Here is a 24,890-nt window from a genome sequence, read left to right as displayed (position 1 = left end):
ATGAACAGTACCGCAATTCAAATCCAAATCTTTCAAGATCAATAAATTATAAGGGACACACACAACAGGAAATGTACAATATTTGAAAAAGTACTTTAAACTATTCAAATCCATAATCATTCAAAAAGTTTGTCATATTACACTCACAATTCACTTATTTCAACAATTTTGATCTCAGTCTGGCCTCTCTGACTTCATCTCCAAAACCTCTAACATGTGCTGTCCCTCTGATACACTCGTTCCTGATTCTATCCTTCCTGGTCACTCCCAAAGAGAACCTCAGCATCTTCATCTACACCCAATGCTCTTTCTTCTCTTCTTCTCCCATGTCCCTGTGCTTCCTTCCTTTTATTCTAGGCTCTTCTGTTTCCTGTTGTTATAATTATGTAACAGCATGTAAATAATGTAACTTATACAGCGTTTTTGGCTGTGCCATTACTTTCTGTCATTGTTATGTGTATTTATTGTATCTCTTGCGAGCAGATGTCACCTGAATTTCCCTTGGGATCATTAAAATAAATATATATATATATATATATATATATATATATATATATATATATATATATATATATATATATATATATATATATATATATATATATATATATATATATATCTGCTACTCCTTGGTTTCCGGCGTTTAGGGTTTATTTTGATCAGGCAGCGCTTAGTGACGTCATCGCGTCTGTAAAGACCCAACCCGACAGGAAGACAACAGATTTTTTTTATTCTTGTGATATGATGAAAATGTTTGTCTGACAGCGATATTTAGATTTTCTTTTGCACCTAGCCTTGAAAAATAAAATAAAATAAAATGCCTTTATTTGACGGGTTGGGAAGCGGAGGAGAGAAGACTGCCATCGTCATTGACTTGGGAGCAGCTTACACAAAGTGAGTTTTAGCGGAGCCGTCCTGTTAGCATCAATTGCTACACAGCCAGTGATGTTATATCACGTACATCTTTAAATTAGCCTCCTGTGTTCTGATACTGTTAGAAGAAACAAACTAATTCTCTTGTGGTAATTGTCAGGTACCTTCCATCTTGCAGTATAAAACTGATACTGTTACAAGAAACAAACTATTTGTAATTGTTCAAACAGAAGCTCGATGTTACCATGTTAGCTAGTGAACGCCCAGTCAATGCTAACTAGATCTGTGAATGCTAGTATAAGGCTAAAATTAAATCCAATAATTACGGAAAATAAATAGCATTGAACGTCATTAGCTTTGAATCGGATCATGCTGCTAGTGTAATGTTTTATATAGTCATATAATCTTATGTACGTAACTTTCGACACGTTCAGACGGTTGAGCTAGTTTAAGGGTAAATTGAGTTTAACTAGTTGAATTACCTTGCAAGAAATGTAGGTATTGTGTTGGCATGACTTTTATTATATTCGTAAAAATGGATTAAGAACTAATCATAAGAAGTCCATTGTACAACAGATCCAAATTTAGATTAATTACATAAAATCAGCTACTGAGACCTGATGAGGATGTAACACTGACCTCAGGCAAATCACAAGACTGTCAAGAGAATAGTTCTCTGAAATAGTGACCTTTTTTCTTTTTTCAGAGCTACCATCCCATATTTGACACAGAGCCGTACAGTTTTCTTATTCATTTGCAGTTTACTTATTTACGTACTTAATTATTCCATTTATTTATTTTATATTTTATATATATATGTAATAGGGCGCAGTGGTTAGCGCTGTCACCTCACAACGCGGCGGGTCCGGGTTCGAGTCCCGCCCTGTGTGGAGTTTGCATGCTCTCCTCGTGTTTGCGAGGGTTCTCTCCGGGTTCTCCGGCTTCTTCCCACCTCCAAAAGCATGCGCTTCACGTTGATTGGCCGGTCCCAAGTTGCACGTAGGAGTTAGTGTGTGTGTGTGCATGGTTGTCTGTCATTGTGTGGCTCCGCGATGCACTGGCGTCGTGCCCGGAGTGTCCCCTGCCTCACGCCCTATGTCAGCTGAGTTGGGCTCCAGGTCCCTGTGACCAGCTACGGCAGATGAAGTGGTAGAAAATGAATGAATATGTGTAATATAATTTAATTATACTACATATAATAATGAATTGACTCTGAGGCCTAGGTTTGTTCTGCATAATAGGTAAACATTTTCTTTGCATGTTGTGTTTGCACACAGTCCACTAGTATCTTTTATAGTTTTTATGTGTACCAAATATTTCTTTATGATAATATTATTGAACAATCGTAAATGACATATTCCCTGTCTATATCGCTGTATACTCTGCATGACTTCAGTCAGTTTTGATAGATTCTTTTTCTTGCAGATGTGGCTTTGCAGGGGAAACGGGGCCCAGGTTCATAATTCCGAGCGAGATCCGCAAACCAGGACAGCAGCAGGTGATAATATCACTGTGTTGAGTTGATTTTCATCATTTGGACAGGTATTTGGAAATGGCAGTACATGTTTGTGATATGTCAATTTTAGGCCATCAAGGTGGTTCAATACAACATCAACACAGAGGAGCTTTATGTCATTCTCAAAGAGTTTATCCATATACTATACTTCAGGTGAGACTTTGTTTCGTTATTTATTAATTGAAAAGAAGAATAAAGCAGTATTTTTACACAACATGCAGCCTGTAGACAAAATACTTTGTCTCAATCAGACACCTGCTGGTGAACCCTCGCGACAGAAGAGTGGTCATCATTGAGTCCATCCTCTGCCCATCTCACTTCAGAGAAACACTCACCAAGGTTTTCTTTAAACAGTTTGAGGTAATGAAACCAAACAGATCAGTGTTTTACAGAATCCAGAATACAACCTGTTCAGGTACGGTAAAATGAAGCCTATGTGTTACTGACAAATTTACTTGTTTATATAAACTTAGTTTTGAAAATGTTCTCTGATGTTCGGTTCTGTTCACAGTGTGTTTTGCACATCATTGAAATGTAAATTTGACAATCATAAAGATCATCTTGCAGTATAATTTTATATTTGGAGTTACTGACTATCGTAATGTTAAGTGTGACCACAATATGTGGTTGAGTGTTGTTATTCTCTTGTGGTAATTGTCAGGTACCTTCCGTGCTGTTTGCCCCAAGTCACCTCATGGCTGTCATGACTCTGGGCATTAATTCTGCTCTGGTGATGGACTGTGGCTACACAGAGACACTGGTCCTACCTGTATCCTTTTTCTCTCATGCTGCACTTAATGCGTAATCCTAAAAGGAAAGAAGGATGGGAGAATTTCATCTCACTACATTTTTTTCCACACTCATCAAAAGTTGATTGTGACAAAGATCTCACCGTGTTGATTTAGTTCTGTGAGTTGGTGCTTTGTTGCTGCGTCACCTGCAGTGTTTCGTCCGTCTTTTATTCACCTCTCTGCGAACTTCTGAGCAGGGAATGTGCATTGGATCGTTTGTGAACATTGAAACTATAATAATTAACTTATAAAATTGTCGTGCTATTGATGGGTTGCAATGGTATTGTATTGTTCAATATTTTATGTTGGTGCAAAAAGAAAATGTAATAAACAAAAGGATTTCTGTTGCCACCTTAACTGTTAACTGAGGTTTATGAATGCACTCCTATTTTGCCAGCCTGGGAGGCTTTGCCTTTTGGAGGAAAAGCCATCCATAAGTAAGTAGATCTCTCATTTTGACTTTGCATATTAATGTTAAACAAAGCATATCTATTTCAGGCTTTGACCCTTGTGGATTAAAAAAACTGACTGCGTACTGAACCCATTTTTCTGTATTTCCTGCAGAGAGTTGGATGGACTTCTTGTGGAACAGTGCACTGTGGATACAGACACCACCACTGGACAAAGTGTTCCAGCTGCAATTGGTAATTGCATAAAAATGCTGTATACACAGACAGCCATGTACCCACGATGCATCATCCAATATTTATAAGAACTTTTTAAGTGAATCCCTTCTCAATTTGTGAATTGTGCATACATACTGTGCATAATGTCTATTTTGAGAGTTTCCTCTATACTTTCTGTTGATGGAAGAAACCAATCTTGGTGTTCTGCTCTATAATATGCAGTTACATCAGAGTGAGAGACGCTAAACACACAAGCATCAATAATTTATAGACACATGGCAGGGCTGTTAAATAAACTGCATTTCAGCAGTAAGTACAAAGGGCTGAGGTTTCTGCAATTAACGTTGATGCCAGTCAAAAAGTGAATGCTCACGTTTGACTCAGACCAAATAATGACAAATCAAACATTAAAAAAATGCATAGTTGACCTGAAATAAAATTGACATTGAAGGAAAAGTGGACTTTGTGATCAAAAATCAGGATTTATAAACACTTTTAAAAAAAATCTTTTTCAGGAAGAATCCCAGAGGAGACCGTGGAGGATATCAAGGGTGGGTCTGACTGTTTCTCTACCATGAGGATTATGATCACAGCTATTACAGTACTCTCTTTCCCCCATAGACAACTTTCCCTAAAGAAAACACTAAAAAGAAATCAAGTACAAAAATTTTCCACATTGGCTGCTTTCTCTACACAATTCCATCACGTGAATAGAATTTTAGGAAAACTAACCCAGAAAAAAACATTTCTGGGTGTCTGACAATAAACAGTTTGCAGCTCTTAATGTTGACACAAGAGAAGAGTGATGTTTATTGTAATTAAATTCTGCCAGAAAACCATGTATTTTTCTTAGAATAACTATACATCTCTGATTTTAGTTTGGATCAATGTTTATTGGTTTTATTTTGTTTCCAACAGTCCGAACTTGTTTTGTCAGTGACCTCCAGAGAGGTTTTAAGATACAAGAAGCAAAGTTTAACCTGGATGGTGCAGCGGAGGTAACTTAACTGTTGTTTGGCTGATTATTAGACCGTTAACCTCCTCAGTCTGTATTTTATTTTCATTTCATCATTCCTGTGAATTGTTCTTTAGCGCCCAGCCCCTCCTCCTGATGTTGATTATCCTCTGGATGGTGAGAAAATTCTGCACATCAAAGGATCTATCAGGTAGTTGGCCAAGTAAAGATATGTAAGAGTTATTTTTCCAATATTTCATGGGACTAGAATGATATTTTTACATACTGTATTTTTGTGTCTGTTTTTTCCAGTGTGCTAATTTTTCCTCTTCATCACAGTAAAAGGGTCTTTTCTAATGTTAATGTCTCTAATTCTTTAATTGTCCATTTATGAGATGAGTTTGTCCTTGAATGTGTCTTTTTTTTGTTCCAGGGACTCTGTGATGGAGATTCTGTTTGAACAGGACAATGAAGAGAAGAGTGTTGCATCTCTTATACTTGATGCTCTGGTCAAGGTAAAAAAAAATGCGTTTGTGTACGTGAGAACAAGAAATTAAGGTTATGAGTTCATCCAATTTAGTTTGACTATGAATGATATATCAGAGAGAAAAAAGTTTATGTCAGGACAGGAACAAACCTGTATCAGAATCATTTGCTGAGGAAAAAAAATGGTTATACAGATAGTCCTCAAGATATGAACTTTCGACTTAGAAACATTCGGAGATACGAACAACTGCGTGTCGTCATATCTGACTACTGTAGTTCCCATTTCTGCCACAACCCCCACCGAGCAGCACCGCTGTGGATGAATATCTCCAGCACTCATCTCCTCCCCTTGTGTTTCTCTTGTCTCTGAGCACCTCAGCGCATCAGACTTCTTACGCCCTAGGATACTTTACTTTTTGTAGTGGATGATAAAGCAAAGGCTAGTGAAGGTAGTGTTATAAACAATGATATCTGATGACAACTCTTCCGCTTACAAACATCCTCTCAGAACCAATTGTGTTCTTAGGTTGAGGACTACCTGTGTCTTGCAGGTTTGGTAAGGCAGGGTTTACTTCAAAAAGTCTACTCCATCTGTCTACAATACACTGACACTTTGCCAAAAAACTCATAACATCTCTTTATTCAAGCCTTGCCTTTTTCGGCATCATAGCCTGCTGTTACATGGCTGGTTGTCATCATCTTCTTTCATTTGCATTTTCCTCTCTAATCTCCCACTTTGTTGGATATCATTTGGTTTTTAATTAATCTGCTGTAAGACCTCAGTATATTTGGCAGGAGGACTGGTGCATTCCAGGCTTCTTACCCACATTGGAGCTGAGTGTACAGTTTGACACTGTGGTTGCCATGGTGACACCCAGCTCCATTTGATATATCTAAGAGTTGTTAATACTGTACATTATAGTGAAACTGTTCCAGCACCCTAACTATGATATACTGATGTACTGTGTGATGAAGGCCCTGCACACCCTGGAGAGGAAGTGCTGTAGATATCTACCATTTGTTTACATTTTCAAACTATCCTGTAATGTTGCGGTGTCTCTTCTCTACTGCTGCACAGATATGAAGGAAAGAAGTGGGTGGTGGATGTTTAGGTTTTCTTTTTTTTAATTATTTAAGCAGTTTACAAAAAATGTACCACAGTGTAAAATGATTAAATTACATAGAAGAGTTGCAGAGGGGTGTGAACACACATTCGAGACACTCAAGATATTAATGTAATCGAGTCAGTGTGTGCTTGTGTTTCCCTGCAGTGCCCCATTGATGCCCGTAAGGTTCTGTCTGAGAACCTGGTGGTGATTGGAGGCACCGCCATGCTGCCCGGTTTCCTGCATCGGCTCATGGCAGAAATACGCCTCCTGGTGGAGAAACCCAAGTACAGCAGCGTGTTGGCAAGCAAGAGCCTGAGGTTACATGCTCCTCCTGCCAAACCCAACTGCACCGCCTGGTTAGGAGGTCAGAAATGAGATTATGTTTAAATAGTCATCAGTAACTGCTGAACCAAAGGCTTTCAGAGTAAACTAGGTTTACTCTGAAAGCCTTTTTAAGGGAATGACTTCGAAAGAATTGCTTGTGCGCTTTTTCACCATTTGTGTATTCACATCGTCTGCTCCACAGGGGCCATCTTTGGAGCTTTGCAGGACATCCTGGGCAGTAGGTCAGTGTCACGAGACTACTACAACCAGACAGGTCGGATCCCTGACTGGTGCTGCTTGAGCTCCCCTCCTCCTGAAGCGCTCTACGAAGCAGGAAAAACCCCTCCTCCACTCATGAAGAGAGCCTTCTCCACAGAGAAGTAGATAGAGTTGTAATGTTAGTTGATAAAATGTAAACTCCTTTACCTGATAGAACAGTTGAGTGATCATGTGTGTAACATACTGTTCATGTGTCAGCTACACAAACTGCTCTCGATGTTCATGAAGTCCATCAGTCACACCTAAATACGCAAGGATTTTGGACGAATCAGGTGTGATGGTTTCTGACCCTTACTCACCACAACAGGAATCATCCGTCACACAATGTCCTGCGGGGATCACAGAATTTGAGAGAATTTCCTAGAACACGTACTCCTGTTCCACATCTGGATTTTGTTGACAGTTTAACATTCAAAACACATCAGTCCAAATGTTTCAGATGATTACGCAATTCAACTTAAGTCATCCATTTGTCAGAGAAACAACAGAACATGTTGCAAACCTTTTCAAGAACAGACATGTCAGCTCGGTAGGATACGTGATCTTGTGTAGAAATCTGATGTGAGCACTTCATGTCCCCTAGGTCGTTAAAAAAAATAAAGTTTCACTTATTTATTACTTGGTCTCGACGTAGGCCCTGTTGGCTCCTATAGGTGGTACCATTTTATTCCAGCTTTTTAATGGGTTTTAATGTTGAGGCATGATGGAAGCATCGTGGGAGGCTGTTTTTGTCACAAAATATCAAATCGCCACCACAAAGTTCACGCCAAGGAGAAATGGATCCATCTAGTGATAAAGTTCAAATTGTATGTTGACCATAGCTGTTGTTTAAAGACTTTAAAGACACCCACAATGTTTGCTGTCTTGCTCTGTAACCCAAAAATTCTACCATCACAACAAATAAATGCATAAAGGTCATTCAGATGTGACTTTCCATCCTGTGTGGACTTTTGATTGTTTAGGGTTTGAAAAAAGGAAAGTAAACTCACTCATGTAAAAATAACTCATCATACAGAAGAAGTTTTAGATACCAGTCTGAAATTTATGAATATTTCCATTTCACAAGTCCCAAAATATGTCCTTCCAAAAGTTTGAATTCAGGCAGAATAATTGACAGCCTTTGCAACGCAGCCCACAGAGGTTGGAGTCAGCTCGATTGCAAATCAGATGTAGGTCAAGATAACATTAGAAATGTAGCTGTAAAGTAAAGTTTTTTTCGCAGTTCATACAGAGTCAATGTTTATTCGACTTGACTCTTGAGATCTAAGTTTTCACCAGTGTCAGTGAGATCCGATTTTATCAGGCTTTGCTAAGACCCTGAATTTGTTAACATGCAGGGGGAAACATGAGAATGGACACCAGCATCCCTCAGGCTGTAAATACAAATAACACAATGAATTGCATTCATCTCACTTCCACATTACTTCAACTTTTCCATCATCGTCTCAGTTTTTTCAGTAGTAAATGCAGAGCACAATGTGGGACACCAGTCTAGTTTGTGTTTATTTTTGTACTAAATGTAACATCCACATTGTAGTTATTCCCTCAGCACACTGCTAATGTGTTCATCCCACATTGACGTTGCATCTGTTTGGCCTTCTGGGTCACGATCATCACTGAGTGCTGGTTTGTAAGGCTACTGTATGCTTGGGAACTAGTCAGATTACCCACAATGCACCTGCAGTTCAAGAATGGAAAGAAAAAGGATGGGAAATCCAAAGCCACTAGCACTGAGTGAATCAAGCTATGGAGGAAGGAGTTGTGTTTGTTGCTCATGTCTTCCCTGGTAACAGCTGGACCATTCATGCACTTGTCGGGATGATCAGGGTCATTTTGGGGCTAATAAATCTGGCTATGGTCAAAAACAGATGCACGTTTGGAAATGAATGAATCCCTCAGAGGCCCTTTCTGCAGGCACTCATCCACGATCATGACTCCAGCTGAGCAGGCACACCTGCTGCCTGCTGCTCCAGCTGAGGGAAAGCCCATCCTCCCTGGATGGAGACTGGGACTAGAGCGTTCGAGTGGTTCCCAGGAACAGGAAACAGCAGCTGTCCATCTGATCTCTGAATGTCAGAGTCAGACTGTGAACAAACAGGGGAACCCCCCAGGAAAAACGGGTAAGCCCCGACTGTGAGCAGCGTTGGCAAACCAGTCATTTGTTCACATGCCCCCAAATCTGTCGGGGGCTACTGGAATGCATGACAGCTTGATGTTACATGATCATTTACACACTGTCAGTGATCATATGAGATTTAGTTTGGTATTTTTCTAGGAGTATTGCACGCTACTCAGATCATACATCATCATGTGATAGTATATGGCGACATAAAAATAGATGTTCTGGTATGAGCATCTAGCTGCTCACCATCACAGCGGGCAGGGAGTGGGAGGCCAATGTGGTGGGAAGTGAGGGATCATCCATCCTGGTTATCTTCTCCTCAGAGACTGTTTTCTGACATACAGCTGCCCGATTACCCCCCTAAATCATCCTGGCTGTGAAAACACATCTGAGGTGCCCCCTCCCCTTCCTTCCAGTAAATGTAAGGCACCCTGGTGTTCATCATTTAAGTCCGGCAGAATGAAAAGACACGTACTGTGGCGAGAATAATCTTTTATGGACAGCATCTCCTACTCACAAGAAGGCAGGAATCCATTAATAGGAGGAAAACAAGTGTCCTTATAGCATGATAGAAAGCTGATAGTAGATCTTCATGTGTGTATAGAAATACAAACTCAGGAATGAAGGAGGATCTTCAAGACCTGTTCATCCTTGCAGCATCAATGTAGACTTGCATCACGTCGGAGCCCGAGAACAATATTTTAGTGTCTTTCAGCTTTCTTATTTTTCCAACCTTTTAACCTTTATACTATTTTAATGAAAGCCTTCTGTGTTTTTAAAAAAAAAAAATCTTTGTTGTACTCATATTGTGGACCCTTGGAGTTTGTTTCCAAACCTCAGCAGCCAAGTTTTCAACTCTATGGTTCTGTATTTTTTTCAAATTATATTTCAAAGTAGGATCATTTTCTCAAACCAAAAATTAACATCAAATTTTCAGACTGAGTAACAATTGGTTTCTACTGACGATATGCTTTACAGAATGAAATCACACAGTTTAAATAGAGATTGAGTTGATAAGTAGTGTTTCATAGGCCGTCATAGGGCTCATTACTAATCTATACATTCATTACTGCCATGCAAATCCTGGTATGGCTGATTCCTGCACAGACCAAACGTGTGTTGCTTCATTTCCCTTCTTCATTTTGTGTTGAGAGTCTCCGATCGATCATCGACTGTAGGCCTACATATCCGAGAGTTTGGTGCGCGCTCTCCTTTCCCAGCTCGCGCGCAGTGGGACGGCCAGCCAATCAAAAGCCCGAGCGCTTCACGGCTCTGCTATTTAAACTTGACCCGTCGCTGCTGACCGCGCAGGAGACGAGGCAGACAACCTGTTTGCGCCAACATGCAAAGTTTCATCGGAATCTCGCTCTTCTTATTGGTTCATCTACTGCGACGCATACCTGCGCAGGTAAACACCCGAACCTAGAGACTTAACTTTTTTAAAAAAAAAAAGTTACTAATATAAATACATGCTTTGTAAAATCGACTTTTAATCAGAAATTCGATTTATGGAGGGTGTATGTATGTATGTACTTACTTTTTTATAAACTTACTTCTCAGTCATTTGCCACATGTGTTTTGACTGTTTGTGCCCCACCCTGGAGATATTATCTGCATTTCAAGATTTTGAGAATGAGGATGTTGGCAGCCGTTTGTATGTCCCCAGATGCAACTGCTGTATTTTCCTGATTCAGGTTGTGATACAGAGTATGTGGAGCTACATGCTGAAATCTCACCCAGACATGCGATTATTAATTTAGAGGATATTGATACAATAGCTGGATTGGAGAGTCTGCAGCTCTAAATTCTACTGTGGTTATGATTAGACTGCAATCCTTCTCACCTCTGTTTTGATATAGCAGCTTCTGCCAGTAGGAAGGAAGGGATCTATTCAGCCCCCTGGCAGGGAGCCAGTAAACTAGCAGGGAAGTTTATGAGGAGGATATTATAAATGGGAAGTAGACTGAATAGCAAGTTGAAATCTAAAGATGGTTCTCAGAGGGATTGTGGGAGAACTTTAAAACAACTTTCTTCTGCAGTTCAGTCCAAAGAGCTTCTCTCAGGGATACTGGTATGTGGGGAATTTACCAGCGAGTTTAAAGTCATTAAAATATATTGTGACATGTCTTATTCTTGTTGTCCAGACATTGTCAAGCCAAGACCCTGTGAGTCTGAATTTTTGTTAATAAAATCCAAATTTAGAGTTTAAGGTTTCATTAATAAATGTTTTTCTATTGTTTGCTCTCGTGTCTAGAGTTGGTTCAAAAATGCACGTACTGTATGTCGGTGCCATCAAATTTGAAGCAAAGATCTCAAATCTGAGGAGAGATCTCATCTTAACCCCCAGAAAATGTTTGTTACTGAGGGAAGCCAGCTTGTGTTATTTTTAAAAGAAAACTCAAACAGAGTTCCTTATTCCAGTCTGACAAGACTGAACATTCCCATCAAACAATCCCTCCTTCCCCAAGTTACATTCCTATTTAAATGCAATACTTGTATGGTCTTTCATAAACATGAATTTAGAACTTTGATCTGTCCACAACTACTGTTGAAGATGAAACAGCTGTTCCTGCAGGAGAGTTGATGTAGAAAAAATGCGATCCCCTGCTCCTTTACCCCACAGCCTGTCTCTGATCAGAGTTTCTGCAGATCATTCTAAGAGGTTTCTTAGTTAATGGCTGTCTGCAGAGTTTATGAAAACACATGGATCTGTTCCTTGATCTGGATTCAGTCCAAAACTCAATGGCTCCTTCTATGGGATAACGCCCACTCTTAATAAAGTCTGTCATGTTGTTTCAGCATAACTCAAAAAAATAATTTTATAAAAGGATAACATTGCACCGTCCAAAAAGTAAATTCAATTACATTTTAAAAAGCCCATGGATCCTTCATGCTTTCACTTTAGCATTCAGAGACATGACTTTCCACTTACAAAATTAAAACTGATAGCTGCATATCAGCACTATTTTAAAATGATTTATCCATACATCTTCAACTGCTTATCTGGGGCCCAGGTCGTGGAGGCAACAATCTCAGCAGGGATGCCCATACTTCCCTTTCCCCAGACACCACTTCCAGCTTCTCTGGAGGGATCCCAAGGCCAGGTTCACAATTAATTTATCCTAGAAATAGAAATTTATCTTATAATTTATCTTAAATGGCATATAATGTATAAAATTCATTTCCTACATTATATGCTATTTCTAAGATAGATTCTTTTATGTAGGGATTTTATTTTTTACATTTACAGGATGTTTCTCTCTTCTCTATTTTCATCCTCGTTTTAGCTTATTTTAAAAACATTCATTTATTTCCCATCAAATATGGCTTTTTATCCCTATTTTTCACTATTATTATCCAGTTGTAATTTGTTTTCTCTCACTGACCTCCTGCTCATACAGTGGTTTTATGTGACTCATTTGATTCATGTAATTTTGTTGTTATAGAGCACTATATTTCTTGTGTGGAGGGTGCGTTGAAAAATCAAACTAAATAGTATTAAACTAAGTAAGTAATTGATCATTATCATCATCATTATTACTTTTTATTTGTCAGACTCTCCCTGTTTCCGGTGGGATTTCACTGGTTTTTGGTGCAACAAATCAGCAAACACATCGTTTTCCTTCATGAAAAACTATACAGTAATACAAGTCGACATTTAAAAATCATTGGTAATTCTAAAAAAAGACTAAGAATGAAGGAAAATGTAAACAGAATAACATTTAAAATTGATCTATATTGTTTTATAGGATAATAACCATTCTGTAATGGCTCAGAAGTTCATTATCTGTTTCTAAATTCGAGGGATAAAGAATCCCGAGTGAGGAACAAGACAATAACAAGAAAAGAAACACACAACTTTTTAAATATTTCCCATTTTAAAGTGAAGCAACGGTTTGCAATATGGAACATTATCCTGTCCAAAACCGTGCAGTTTCACTGTCACATTGCATTATTCATTATTGCCTTCATGTTACCTGTTAATTCCTCCTGTTGTGATGCATTTGGATATACCTCTGGATGAAGCAGCACAGACTCTCTGGCTTTCTATTGCGTGTTTGGCAAGTACAAGCTCCCTCACAGCGGAGATCCCACTGTAAAGCCCAGCGTTGCCCCATGAAGCATTCCCTGTGTTTGACGTTTAGAAGACAGTGTTCCCATCAGTGTTCAAAGTGAGAAACGAGGAGCAGAGAGGTGAGGTGTTGATGTTCAACAGCAGAAAGGAGCCAAGACTAACCTTGTACTTGTGTTCCTACTCAATTTGGCATCCAGAAATCAGGATCATTACCATTGTGGATTTAAATTCTGAGTTGTGAGAACGTAGCAGAATTCATGCTGGGCCATGAGACTTTCTAGTACTGCCTTTGTTTTATCTGTGTTTATTGTGGGTAAAACTCCCCGGAGGGAAGTCAGAGACGACTCAGCGCTGTTATTCTTTACATACTCTGAGGGTTTTTGCTTCTTGTCATAATAAACCTTCTGGTGTTTCAGCACATTGAGAAATCAAGTATCCATGGCTGTGCTGACTTGCAATTTGTGTTAGATTCAAAAGTTGTTACTGAATGACTATGTCCGCAATACTCGCTCTCTGCCGCATGAGGGCGCGCTAAACCGGCATAAAAGCCCACTAATATTAGCTCTACACTTAACAGGTTTATGATTGTCTGAAAGCTCTATTTTATTAAGATGAAGTTTTGCAGTGACGTAAAGACTTACCAAACTTAACGCATGGATTGAGCTCAATATTTTTTTTTATTTTTTATTTTTTACAGATTTTACACCCTGCAGAAACGAAAGAATCAAAAGGTGAGGGCTGATGGTGTTCTACTCCAGGTCCTGTGAATGATTTAAAGCCTAACGATTTCACTTGTCTGGCAGTAATGGCATTCCATGAGGTTTGGGCAAAGAGTATGTGCCAGCCCATGGAGCAGTTAGTGGATGTGGAGCAGGACTACCCTGGAGATGTGGAGTACATCTACATGCCTGCTTGTGTCCCACTTTGGAGGTGTTCTGGTTGCTGTGGAGATGAGAAGCTGGAGTGCCTGCCTACTCTTGAACGCAACATCACTCTGAGGGTGAAGGAAGATATCTAATGTCAGAAATAACTGGATTCAGTTTGACATATAATATATTAAATATATTTTTGGTTTGAGTTTTTCCTGTCCGTTTGTCAGGTGATGAGGATTGATCACCTGAAATCAATGGATCATACGGAACTCACATTTGTGGAGCATCGGAGATGTGAATGCAGGTAAATTGTTGTTTATTTCTAAAGAACAACATCCAGTTGAGACTGTTAACTACAAATTGCCTGTTTTTCTGTCAGATTTAGAGCCCATCAGAAAATCTTCAGTAATAAAAGGTCAGTAGATAAACATTTTTCCAATCAGACTGAACACGTCATTGTCCTCAATTGACGTTGCTCTTTGTGCACAACAGCAGTGAGTCAATCAAAAGCAGACCTCGGAGGAGGAAACACAAGAAGACAACAAATGGCTGTGGCAAGTAAGCGATGGATTACCCTCTGTGGCACTCACAGTTTATAACGTTTGGATGTTCAAGGCTACGTCCATCAGTATTTCCTCTATCCTGTCAGACAACCAAGGACAGATGAGATTAGACTGTATCACACTGTCTGACATGTTGATCGTCATTTTGACCTGTTCTTCAGCAGCTACTGAGCATCTGTAGCACTATAATCCAACACTCAAAGCAAAATGAAAAGAAAATTGCAAATGTATTATTCTGACAGTTTCCTATAGAGGAAAGGATTAGTAAAGAAGTCACGGTAGAGACATTAAATGTGTTTTTATCCACTCTAAGTGGTCAATAAACTAAGCTGACTCAGTTTATTTTCAAGTCACTGAAGATGGAGGTGTTAAATAACTTCAATGTGTTTTTTTTAATACCTGTGGATGTTCTTACTGTGCCCTACTCTCGTGTAAATGAAAAAAGTATTGAATCTTGCTCAATAAAAAGTAATAGGAAAGGAATTCAATTTGAACAAGCCATGAATACAAACAGCAGCCGAATGTGCCTTCTACAAAAGTGGAAATATATTTTTCTGTGTCAGTAAAAACATAAACCTTTTTAAACCCAAGCAATTCAGGCTCAGCGAAATATATTTCCCATCATGTTACAGTTTGATCCAAAGGGTTTAGTGATTTTTGTTTGCTTGTGGGCTTCTTTGTCTTCACACAAAGGACTCAAAATCAGTGTTTGTCAAAACTAATCTCTCTGCGCCTTTTTGTGTCTTTTATTTGACAGGAAAATTGTTAAGTAGTGAGTTTGGGAAAAAGTGCACAATGAGACCATAAAGAAAGAACAGCCTGGCTAATATATATCCTATAAAGACTGTATTATGAGTTGTGTAACTCTAAAGCTGCTAACAACAGAGTTACGAAGTGTTTTAAATAGATCAGAGCGCTTGCTAGTATTACAAATCACACAGCCTGTGAAAACAGTCAAGAAATGTTCTTATTGTTTGTGCAAAAACACATTCTGAATAGTGGCTACCACCAATGTGAGGCTGAGAAACATAAATGTAGCAGACGAGCTGTCCTACTTTGTCAAACCGGTTAGGTAATTTGGGTTGCATATTTATAGTACAAATGGGTAACTCTTTGCTTTGTTATCTCTCCACATCAGCATAGCAATAAAGGGATTTCATAAAAGAGAGTGGAGAGACTCTACTTTTTATTTGTATAGCTGAAATTTCTGAAACCATATATTAACCTTGACTTGAGAATGCTTTTTTGTAGGCTAGGAGGAGAAATTAGATTTTGATCCTCATTACTTTGACTACAATAGTTGTAAGAGCGAAACATTTCAACATTCAATTCAAACATTCGATAAAGAGCTTTGCTATCAGTAGTGGGAACATCAGTATTAACTCTGGTATTGTTGTAAATGAATGTTATGCCCTTGGGAATTAGAGAACAATAGCCATTCACTCTCTCCTCTGATAAGAGGAAGAGTGATGGGAAGTCTTATCCAGCAGCCTTAAAATAGATGGAAAATCACCGTCTGAATCCGCCTGCTAAATCAAGACATTAAAACTGAGCTCACTGTAGGATAAGGCTGTGTCTGTTGGCGGTCTATAGGTTTGATGCATTAAATATTTTCTCAAGAGTGTAGGAAGGGATTTGGATGCACTATGATCTGCTCCAACTCCCACTCCTTTGTTAATGATCGTGTAGGGTCCAACATTTCATCTTCAGTGGTCAAAGGACCAAACAGTGGCAGATTTTAATTTCTTCCATCAGAGTTGGAATCTCCAAATTATATAACATTAGTACAGAACATAAACTATGCTGAAGTAAATATCCTACATGTAACCGGAGGGACTAAACACTCCTTCTCATGGTTTCATGGTGGCTTGACTCCTGTGATGACTTTCAAATGGTTGTTGCGATTTTGTTCAGGGAGGTAAGAGGGAAATATTGCACAGTATCAGTCAGCAGGCATATGACCCCAGGTGCCCCGGGGCATTCCAATACATTTTGTAGCTTTGCCCCTTTGCATAATATCACATCAACGTTAATGTTCAATAATAATACATTTCTGGTTACTGTTAGATTCAGTCCTGGTTCCTGGTGAACGATGACTCCATCATTTCTAATGATGGAAGGAAAAGTCCAGCAATAAGACCAGATACATGGAATAGTACCTCCTGAATAAAGTATATTTTGTATATAATAATGAATAACAAAGTCTTTGTTGTCTTATATTTGGCTTGGAAGATTTGAAAATGACATTTGGTGAAGTCCAGAAATAAACACGGTCATATTTCACAGAATGTTGTTCAGATCGTAATTTCCTTCATTGTTTATTTCTATTCTTTCAGGTGCCAGTTCCCTCAAAACAAGATAAATCTTCACTAATTTATGTTTATCCAAAGGTTCATTTGTTGGAATGACTTTGGAGTGGTAAACAATGCATGTCTGAATTGATTTATCCGTCTATTTATCTTCTGTTCATCATTCTTTCCTTATCCGGTGCATCCATCAGACATCAGGCATTCCATCTTGTGTGTCCTTGTTTTCTTTTTTCATTCATTATCAGACCCAATAGTTATATCTGCAAACTCCTCTAGCCATAACTGCTGTTATTTGTTATGATATATCTAACAGGCTGGAATCAATATTAATGTTGAAATCAAGTTGTTTTTGTGTGATGTTTGAAAACAGACGTAAGGATACAACAGATTAGGAGTGAACATAGAGGTAATGAGTTGAATGCTGCCAGGGGAAAGGATTAAGGCCTCTGTTCACCCTAAGGTGTCCCGATTAACTGTCAGATCAATGGCAACATAAACACAGAGGCAAGAGACTTTGTCAATGACTTAATCATCAGTGGGACCACAGAAGACCGGCTCTTACTATTATCATGAACACCTTTTTGAATTGTGTACTCCTGCAGACACTGAAAAAAAATCTGCAGTGAATTAACCTTGCCTTTATATGTTTTGTAAATGAAATAAAGTTATTCCGAATATAATAAAACATGCACTATTTTTTATGAGTAGATCATAATGACCTGAGGACTCAGTGAGCTCTTTATCTTTCAAGATCCTGTAGTAAGGACGTTGTTGACCAAGCACAAGGTTCCCTGTTTTTCACTAATTTCAGATGCATTCACAGCATTTCAGAGGTGAGCTGCAGAAATTCTTTAGATATTTCTCATAACAAGGTGACTGACAATAATGTGAAGTGAAGCTTTTTATTATTATTTTTTTTTGAAAAAAGGGCATATATGACCAGAACCGTGATAACTTTGTTCGCTAGATTTCAAAGTGCAACCAGTAGTTGTAGTACTACTTTGAACAAGCATTCTGCTGCAGTATGTAAAATGCGATTTGACCAATAAATAAATAAAATAATGCACACTTCCATCAGAAGACTCATCAGGTCAATATGTTTGACATGCAAACGACCTGTAGGAACGACAGCAAAGTACACTGGTTATTAGAGGGAACACGTCGGCACGTGATGCAGCGATGTGTTTATTTCTTCGAACACGCAGTACAGTTGCTCTACTTAGGTTAGCTGTAGGGCAGCCAGACTATTATATAATGGCCTACACAAGACATTATGCTCCACACCCGTCGACGTTGGCTCTCAGACAACATGCCTGTACTGTATTGTACACCTCCTGACTGCACCGCATGATGTTCCCGAACCGCGGTCACGTTTTTGAGCTGCTCGCTGAGCCGGCCAATCAGAATCCAGAAGGCCTACGAAGTGGGCGGACGCAGCAGCCAAAATAATGTGACGTGTCCCATACACCAGATATCGACACGCCCTTAACTTCCAAATATGGCAGAAGGTCTGAAACGAAACCCCTGTCGTTTACAGTTTTTGGAACGATTGTGTGTAGCTGAGCCAACGCTCCCTGGTAGTCCGCAGTGGAGGCTTCCTTTTGCTGTTCGCAGACGACAATAAAAGTGGAAACGCTAACGGCCGTGGCCCCCACGCTCTGCGTGTGACTGAGCTGTCAGGGGAGGGGCCGTGTGTCTCGTGTATGGTACCGTGGAACACCGAGTTCCAGGCGGCGTAGCTGCGTGCTGTAGCTTCAGACACACCAGTGAGGAGAGCTGGCCGAGACGGCAGCAGACACATCGACCCGACCACGAGCGAAATATCCTCCAGCTTTTTCAGAGAGCGTCGCTGGAACAGTTCCAGGAACGAAGTACTGTCAGCTTTTTGTGTATCTTTAAAAAACAACAACTTTGCAGTATTTGTGTATCTGCTGCATACTTAAGTTAGCTTTCCTTTTCCGTGCTCAAGCTAATGGAACTACTCTGCTAGCTTCACTGTGTTACTGAAGTGTTCCGATGGTCATCAGACTGCATGTTAAATCGTATCGTAGTTTATACTGTTAGCTTCTTTAAAAATGTTGGGTATCACAAAATATGTTGTATTTATGATATACTGTACATATGACTCACACTAACAATATCCGTTGACGTCATATATGTTGATGACTTACATTTTATGATCCTACTGTGTGTAAACGACTGCTTTGATGTTTGCTGTGTGTGTTCCATTATAATATTGTATAGATTATATTATGGGAAAGTTATAGATCTGTCACCAACTGACGGTAATAGAAAAAGATGATGTTCCTAATGTTGTTTGGTTACCAGTTTTGATTTGCTAATGTAGTTGCAGTACCAAGGACACAATATAACAGGGAAGGAGATGAGCACCAAAAGGAAGGCCGAGAGTAACTCGAGGGCAACGAACAAACCACGAATCATGAAGTCTGGAGGCTTGCGGGCTGATTCTGAGAGAGATTCTGGATTCTCAGGTCTGATCCTACTCTAATATGACGTTAATTGTTTAGATTATAAGGTTTCTTCATTAAATCCCAGTTTTTCTTGTTCTCTAGATGCAAGTTCGGAGCACATGAGCACCATGGACACCACAGACTCTGAGGACTCATCTTGCCCAGCTGTGCAGCAGGGACCACGGACTTTTGGCCAGGGCTCCAAGCCCTCCCAAGTGGCTGTAGTTGGAAGCTCCTACTCTAATCTCTCTCCCATGATCATCATGAACAATGTCCTCATCAAGCAGGTATATTGCTGATATACTGTATGTGTCTTCTTACATCTGTCACACAAAAGGTTGTCTATAGAGATCAACTTACAACAGGGAAGTTGTGTGTCACTTTTGATGCCCTTATAAATGTTTCTTCTCCCTTTAGTCCCAGGAATTTGACACCAAGAAAACCCCACATTGTTATTTGAAGCCTTCCTCATTTCAAAATACGCGTTTGATTTATATTATGTCTCATCTGGAATTAGTTTGTTCAGATTTTTTTATGTTTTACACTGGGGATACTTACAATTGCAAGGTTACCCTAGAAATGAATTAAGTATATAATAAAAAAACAACAACCCTATCCTGACAGATGATGTGAGTCCAACTTAACTGTAAATTATTTCTGCATTTTGTTTTATCCTCCTGCTTAAGGGTTGAAAGCAAGTTTTCAGGCATCTCCACTCAATTATGGAAACGTATTTTTTTGGCATTTAAAAAAACCTTTTACTGCTTTTAGAAATGGAGGTCATACATGAAATTGTAGGAAAAAGTGTAGAAAGTGTTGATAAAAAAAGTCATGAAAAGACATAGTTGACTTGATGACGATTGGAGCTCGATGATTCAATGGTGAAATGTATCAAACTTGACTAAAGACTGATGATGAAGACAAGTGGAGGTGGTCATGTGACAGCTGTCTCATGAATTATTGAGAAAGGTTAAATTTGTTGTCGGGAATACACACAAAAAAGCCCCCACCTGAACGACTCACAGAAGAAATGTGTTTATGTACTGCTTTGTTAGTGATGTGTGTGATGGTGTTTCATGAGTCATTTAATGGAACCTATTTAATATTATTATGGTATTCATCTAAATGAAGGTAAAAGACTTCTGACCTTTTTCAACAATTTTAATTCATATCCTCATTGCTTAATATCATTTGTGACATGAATATATGTGATCATTTTTACAAAAGGGATGGATGAGGAAATTTACTGACCATTTACAGAAAATTTTATTATGGTGGTTAAACAAGTTTGACACATGGTGTAACTTTATGATGTAGTAACATAACAGCAGTGGTGCAGAAATTGCTTTAAATATAGCAGCAAAAGGAAATGTGGGGAATCAATTTTATGTGACAGCTGCTGACAGAAACACATTCTGTGTGTTTAGAATCCTTTTACATCATGCTAGTGTTAAACTAAATAAACTACAAACAGAAATATTCAATCCAGTATATTTTCAGTGTTTTTAACTGTACTTTGATGCCTTTGCAGCCTGGAGAGAAACGTCCTGCTTTGAAGCCCTGGGGGTTTAGTCCCTCGGTGGAGGTGGTCCAGCCGGTGGTGCAGCAGCCTCAGGTGGTCTTCCTTCAGCCTGTGGTCTCTCGTCAGGCGTCTTCTGCCTCCAAAGAGGCCTGCTCAAAACACAGACGCCCGAAGAGTTATCTTCCAATCCTGAAGTCATACACTAAGATTGCTCCATATCCTGGTGACAGCTCAAGTTCCTCAGGGAGAGGAACTGGTTCCTCATCTTCTTCCTCTTCATCTGCATCAGAGAAAGGCAGTAGTTCAACGTCCAACCAACGCGATCACTGTCACAGAGAGAAGCAGCAAAGGAACCTCTCTGGTGGAGCGAGTACCCCAGGTTCAACCGCCAGTGCTTCCAGCGTCGCAGCTAGCCCCACAACCATGTCTCCTCAGCTCCAGAGCCGACTGTCCTTCCACACAAGTGAAGCCGGCTCCAGCTGCAGTCCCGCCAGGGAGAGGCCTTCGGAGTGCACCATCTCTCCATCCTTAACTCACACCACCGGCTCCAAAACTGAAGCTTCCTCTGTTCCCCAGGTGGTCACACAACACGAGAACAGCTCACTAGGAGAACATAACCACAGCAGCAGTGATTCTGATGCTGATACCAAAAGGAAGCGCTTCTGCAACACGTATAACATCCTAAGCCAATCCGGCCTGTTAGACATTGCACTTCGTACCAAGGAGCTGCATCGTTTGAACAAACGCACCCAGAACGATTTGGAGCAGCTAAAAAAACACACAGACCTCTTCCTTCAGGCTCTGTGGAGCGGTGACTCCACCATTTGTGTTAAGCTGCAAGCCTGTCTTCAGGAGGAGGACAGAGAGAAGGACGGGGACAGAGTTACTCAGACCAGTTCAAAATCAGATTAATTCTAGACTAGAGCTGGACAGTAATCCTTTAGACTGGGATTTTGAAAGGATGGTCAAGGAGAATGGGGTTGGAGCTCACAGAGACAGATGGACTGAAAGTAATATGCTCTACTGTACACCCCCACAACAAGAATCTCTCACACACAGTGTGCTGTGGCCTATATTTTGGCTGCCGGCTGCCTTCAGGCCTTGACACACCAACCCAGCCACAAAGACTGGTCAGATAAAGACCTTTTGTTGCCTGGTGTCTTCTGTAAAAAGTTGGATGGGATCAAAACCGAGTTGACTCAGACAACCACACAAAAACTTGCACACAATGCTGCACCTGCGTGAAAGTTGATATTTAATTCAACCCTCTGTTTATTATGCCAAGATAAATAACGAAAAGAAAGGATGTGCAAGCTATTTTTCAACTATTGTGCCACAGTATAAGGTGAAATGATAAAATGATTTTTCATTTCCTTTCTTAAACAGGTTTCATACATATTTAAGTTTCAGTGGTGTCACCGTCTCATCATTAGCTTCAGTGGAAAAAAGTGAAAATAACAAGGAAACCACACTCCATCAATGATTTGCTACTTCATTTAGACCTTATCTGCAATTACTCCAAAAACCCTGAGAACTTTGGATATAAGGAATGCAAAACTTTCCTTTTTTAACTAATGTGCAACGCAAGAACCCACCGAACTGGATATTTAATATTTAAAACTAGTAAAAGAATTTGTGCATTGAAAAACTAAAGATACCTTGTGTATCATGGTGTTGGTTCAGGTTCAGAGGAGAAGATAAAAAAACAAAACAAAGAATATTCACCCTACATACATGCTGGTTTACTTCTGCATGCCGAAATGAGTTGGATACTACCAGAGGGGCGATGCCACTAAATTACTTGCAATTACCCTGATGTTGGCTGTCGTTTGACAACATGTGACTCTCCTGCAAGCTATAACAGGTTGTACTGTATCAGGACCCTGTCTTTGGGGACCTGTATTTACATAGCCCCCACATACCCACAGATAAATACCTTTGAGTTCTGCGCATTGTATTTAAGAGGCCTACACAGACATAATTACTTGTCATTTGGCTTTCCCTACATGCACTAATGTTTTTGGTGGGTGTTCAAGCATCTACATCATCCATTATATGCAGCAAGGAGCGATCTAAGGCGTGTGCATGTTGCTCTGTATAATTCCCTCAACATCAACATACTGCTCATTTTACAGTATTCCGACATGTTAGAATTAGGTTCATTTTGCTGTTTTTGAAACATTTATGATCCCTAAAGTTTAAGAGTTTGTGCTCTGCAGATCCTGATATGCTGCCTAACAGTTTATAGTTAATGTATTTAACCTCAAATATGTTATTCAGCAGTCACATCTTTACTGCCATGCCACACTGAATGTCTTCAGGGTCACCATTTTAAACAGACAAACGTATGCCTTAAGTGTTGTTCTGGTTCCTGCTGTATGAAACTGTGATGTGAAAGATTTGGCAATTTCAAGTGTAGCATTCCCATCCTGCTGATGACGGCTATAAAACATTATGTGCAGCTCATTACAGTTACTAAGACACTTCCCCAGTAACGTCCCAGTGCACAGAGTGCTTCCTAAAGTTAAATGTTATGTATAAGTGGCCTGTATATAACTTGTATCATTTTTACTTTATACTCACAGATTAAATCTAATGTGGAAATATTATCTAACTTAACTTCACACGTCTTTTTTTGAAGTTTCCATTTGTGTGAAATAGTTTTGTTTCAAACAACATGAAGTCTGGTTTCTTCATGAACATCAGTTGTTTTACATCAACCTTGGGTCTCTCAAGATCAGACCTTTATTTCAGATCATTGTCCTTTTTGATTTACAAAATAGGTCATGGCCTTAACATCATGCATATGTCACTTTTGCACTGAAACAGTACGTGAGTAGCTCTTAAGTGATTCCTGTGCAGAGCTGAATGGCAGCTACAGAAGCTGACTAAAAAGTTGTGTAAATTAAAAACATTTGATGTGAATTGTAAGGCAACAGCAGCACACTATTCACCCAATTCATAATGTAACAACATTCAAAATATTTACTTCTGTTTACTTGACATCTTTTTACATATTCTATCTTTAATATTTGATGTGATAATGGATTTGTTGTGCATTTTTTTTGCTTCAAATGACTAATAGAAGCATCTCAGATAAGGGATCATGTACAGTTTATTATTTTAGTCTTGACATAAAGTCTGCTTAAGTCCATGTGCATGTCTGTCGGTCATGTGTTTATAGACAAAATGTAGGTCTTTGTAGCATGAACCCAGATGTTTGGGTTCTGTGAATGAACTGTGTGTGTTCTGAAATAACATTAAAGTTATTTTTTTGAATATATCATATTTTGAAGGGCATGGAGGGTAATCATATAGTTTTATACTTGAAGTTCTTAACAGACTGATAAGCCAGCAGTTATGGTTTTATCAGTCAGAATCAGTCACAGTTTAAGCTCAACACAGATTAAGACGCCATAGCAAATGATGCAATTGTCTGTTTCTACAATAAATACCATGAATAAAGAAATCCCATTTTAGTTTTTAGATATCCCAAAACCAGATTGGATATTTTGCATCTGGGTGAGTCACATTGTAACATTTAAGTTTTCCTGACCTTGGAGTCTTTTTTTTTTCTCAATTCCCAATATGTGAGACGAGGCCGTGTTGCAGTGACATTATAAACATCCATGCATTACCCATGTCATAGTGATAGCGTACTGATTTTAACTGAGTAGAAACATTTGTCTATGGAGCCACCTCAGAGGTTTTTGTGTGTTAACCTTTTGGTAAGGTTTTAAAAACTGCAGCTGACTCGCAAAATGGTTTTAGTATGGAGAATTTAAAATGAGTGTGTCGTTGTAATAGATCTAAACGGAGTTTTAATGCCGTGTGTCCTTAATGGAGGCCTTTTAAAGACATTCCCCAGGATGACATCAGCACAGATGGACGCTAGTTTATTGGTAACTTTTGCCTCAGTCACAAACAAATGCTCAAGTGTTTGGGTTAATTCGAAGGTAAAATCAACACTTTAATACAGATGTGTTTTATTTTATGT

General features: G+C 39.3%; 3 protein-coding genes across 5 annotated transcripts; all 3 read left to right on the top strand.

The window, feature by feature from the left end:
• Positions 1 to 698: 698 nt before the first annotated feature.
• On the top strand, positions 699 to 7,877 carry actr10 (actin related protein 10). Its single transcript, XM_068342311.1, has 13 exons — positions 699 to 894; positions 2,299 to 2,371; positions 2,460 to 2,542; positions 2,641 to 2,749; positions 3,051 to 3,158; positions 3,550 to 3,617; positions 3,745 to 3,824; positions 4,322 to 4,357; positions 4,725 to 4,804; positions 4,899 to 4,972; positions 5,195 to 5,276; positions 6,519 to 6,720; positions 6,883 to 7,877. Exons 1-13 carry the CDS (start codon positions 818 to 820, stop codon positions 7,062 to 7,064), a joined length of 1,254 nt encoding a protein of 417 aa, XP_068198412.1. The 5' UTR covers positions 699 to 817; the 3' UTR covers positions 7,065 to 7,877.
• A 2,481-nt stretch (positions 7,878 to 10,358) lies between these two features.
• LOC137613404 (vascular endothelial growth factor A-like) lies at positions 10,359 to 17,588 on the top strand. Of its 3 annotated transcripts, none has more exons than XM_068342603.1 (7): positions 10,359 to 10,489; positions 13,854 to 13,887; positions 13,960 to 14,156; positions 14,256 to 14,332; positions 14,408 to 14,443; positions 14,524 to 14,586; positions 16,928 to 17,588. In XM_068342603.1, the coding sequence occupies exons 1-7, from the start codon at positions 10,424 to 10,426 to the stop codon at positions 16,962 to 16,964; spliced, it is 510 nt and encodes a 169-aa protein (XP_068198704.1). In that variant the 5' UTR covers positions 10,359 to 10,423; the 3' UTR covers positions 16,965 to 17,588. The 3 variants fall into 3 exon arrangements, with proteins under 3 accessions (XP_068198704.1, XP_068198703.1, XP_068198705.1); XM_068342602.1 differs by having other exon boundaries at positions 14,521 to 14,586; XM_068342604.1 differs by lacking the exon at positions 16,928 to 17,588 and having other exon boundaries at positions 14,524 to 15,759.
• Positions 17,589 to 18,415: 827 nt separating this feature from the next.
• On the top strand, positions 18,416 to 24,181 carry cipcb (CLOCK-interacting pacemaker b). The gene is made up of 4 exons (XM_068342900.1): positions 18,416 to 18,771; positions 19,248 to 19,392; positions 19,474 to 19,658; positions 20,903 to 24,181. Exons 2-4 carry the CDS (start codon positions 19,284 to 19,286, stop codon positions 21,803 to 21,805), a joined length of 1,197 nt encoding a protein of 398 aa, XP_068199001.1. The 5' UTR covers positions 18,416 to 18,771; positions 19,248 to 19,283; the 3' UTR covers positions 21,806 to 24,181.
• The last annotated feature ends 709 nt before the right edge of the window (positions 24,182 to 24,890 follow it).

Source organism: Antennarius striatus, chromosome 19 (assembly GCF_040054535.1).
Source record: "Antennarius striatus isolate MH-2024 chromosome 19, ASM4005453v1, whole genome shotgun sequence".
Classification (NCBI taxonomy): domain Eukaryota; kingdom Metazoa; phylum Chordata; class Actinopteri; order Lophiiformes; family Antennariidae; genus Antennarius; species Antennarius striatus.
The sequence above is the reverse complement of the archived record's forward strand: the minus strand, read 5'-3'. Positions and strand labels throughout refer to the sequence as shown.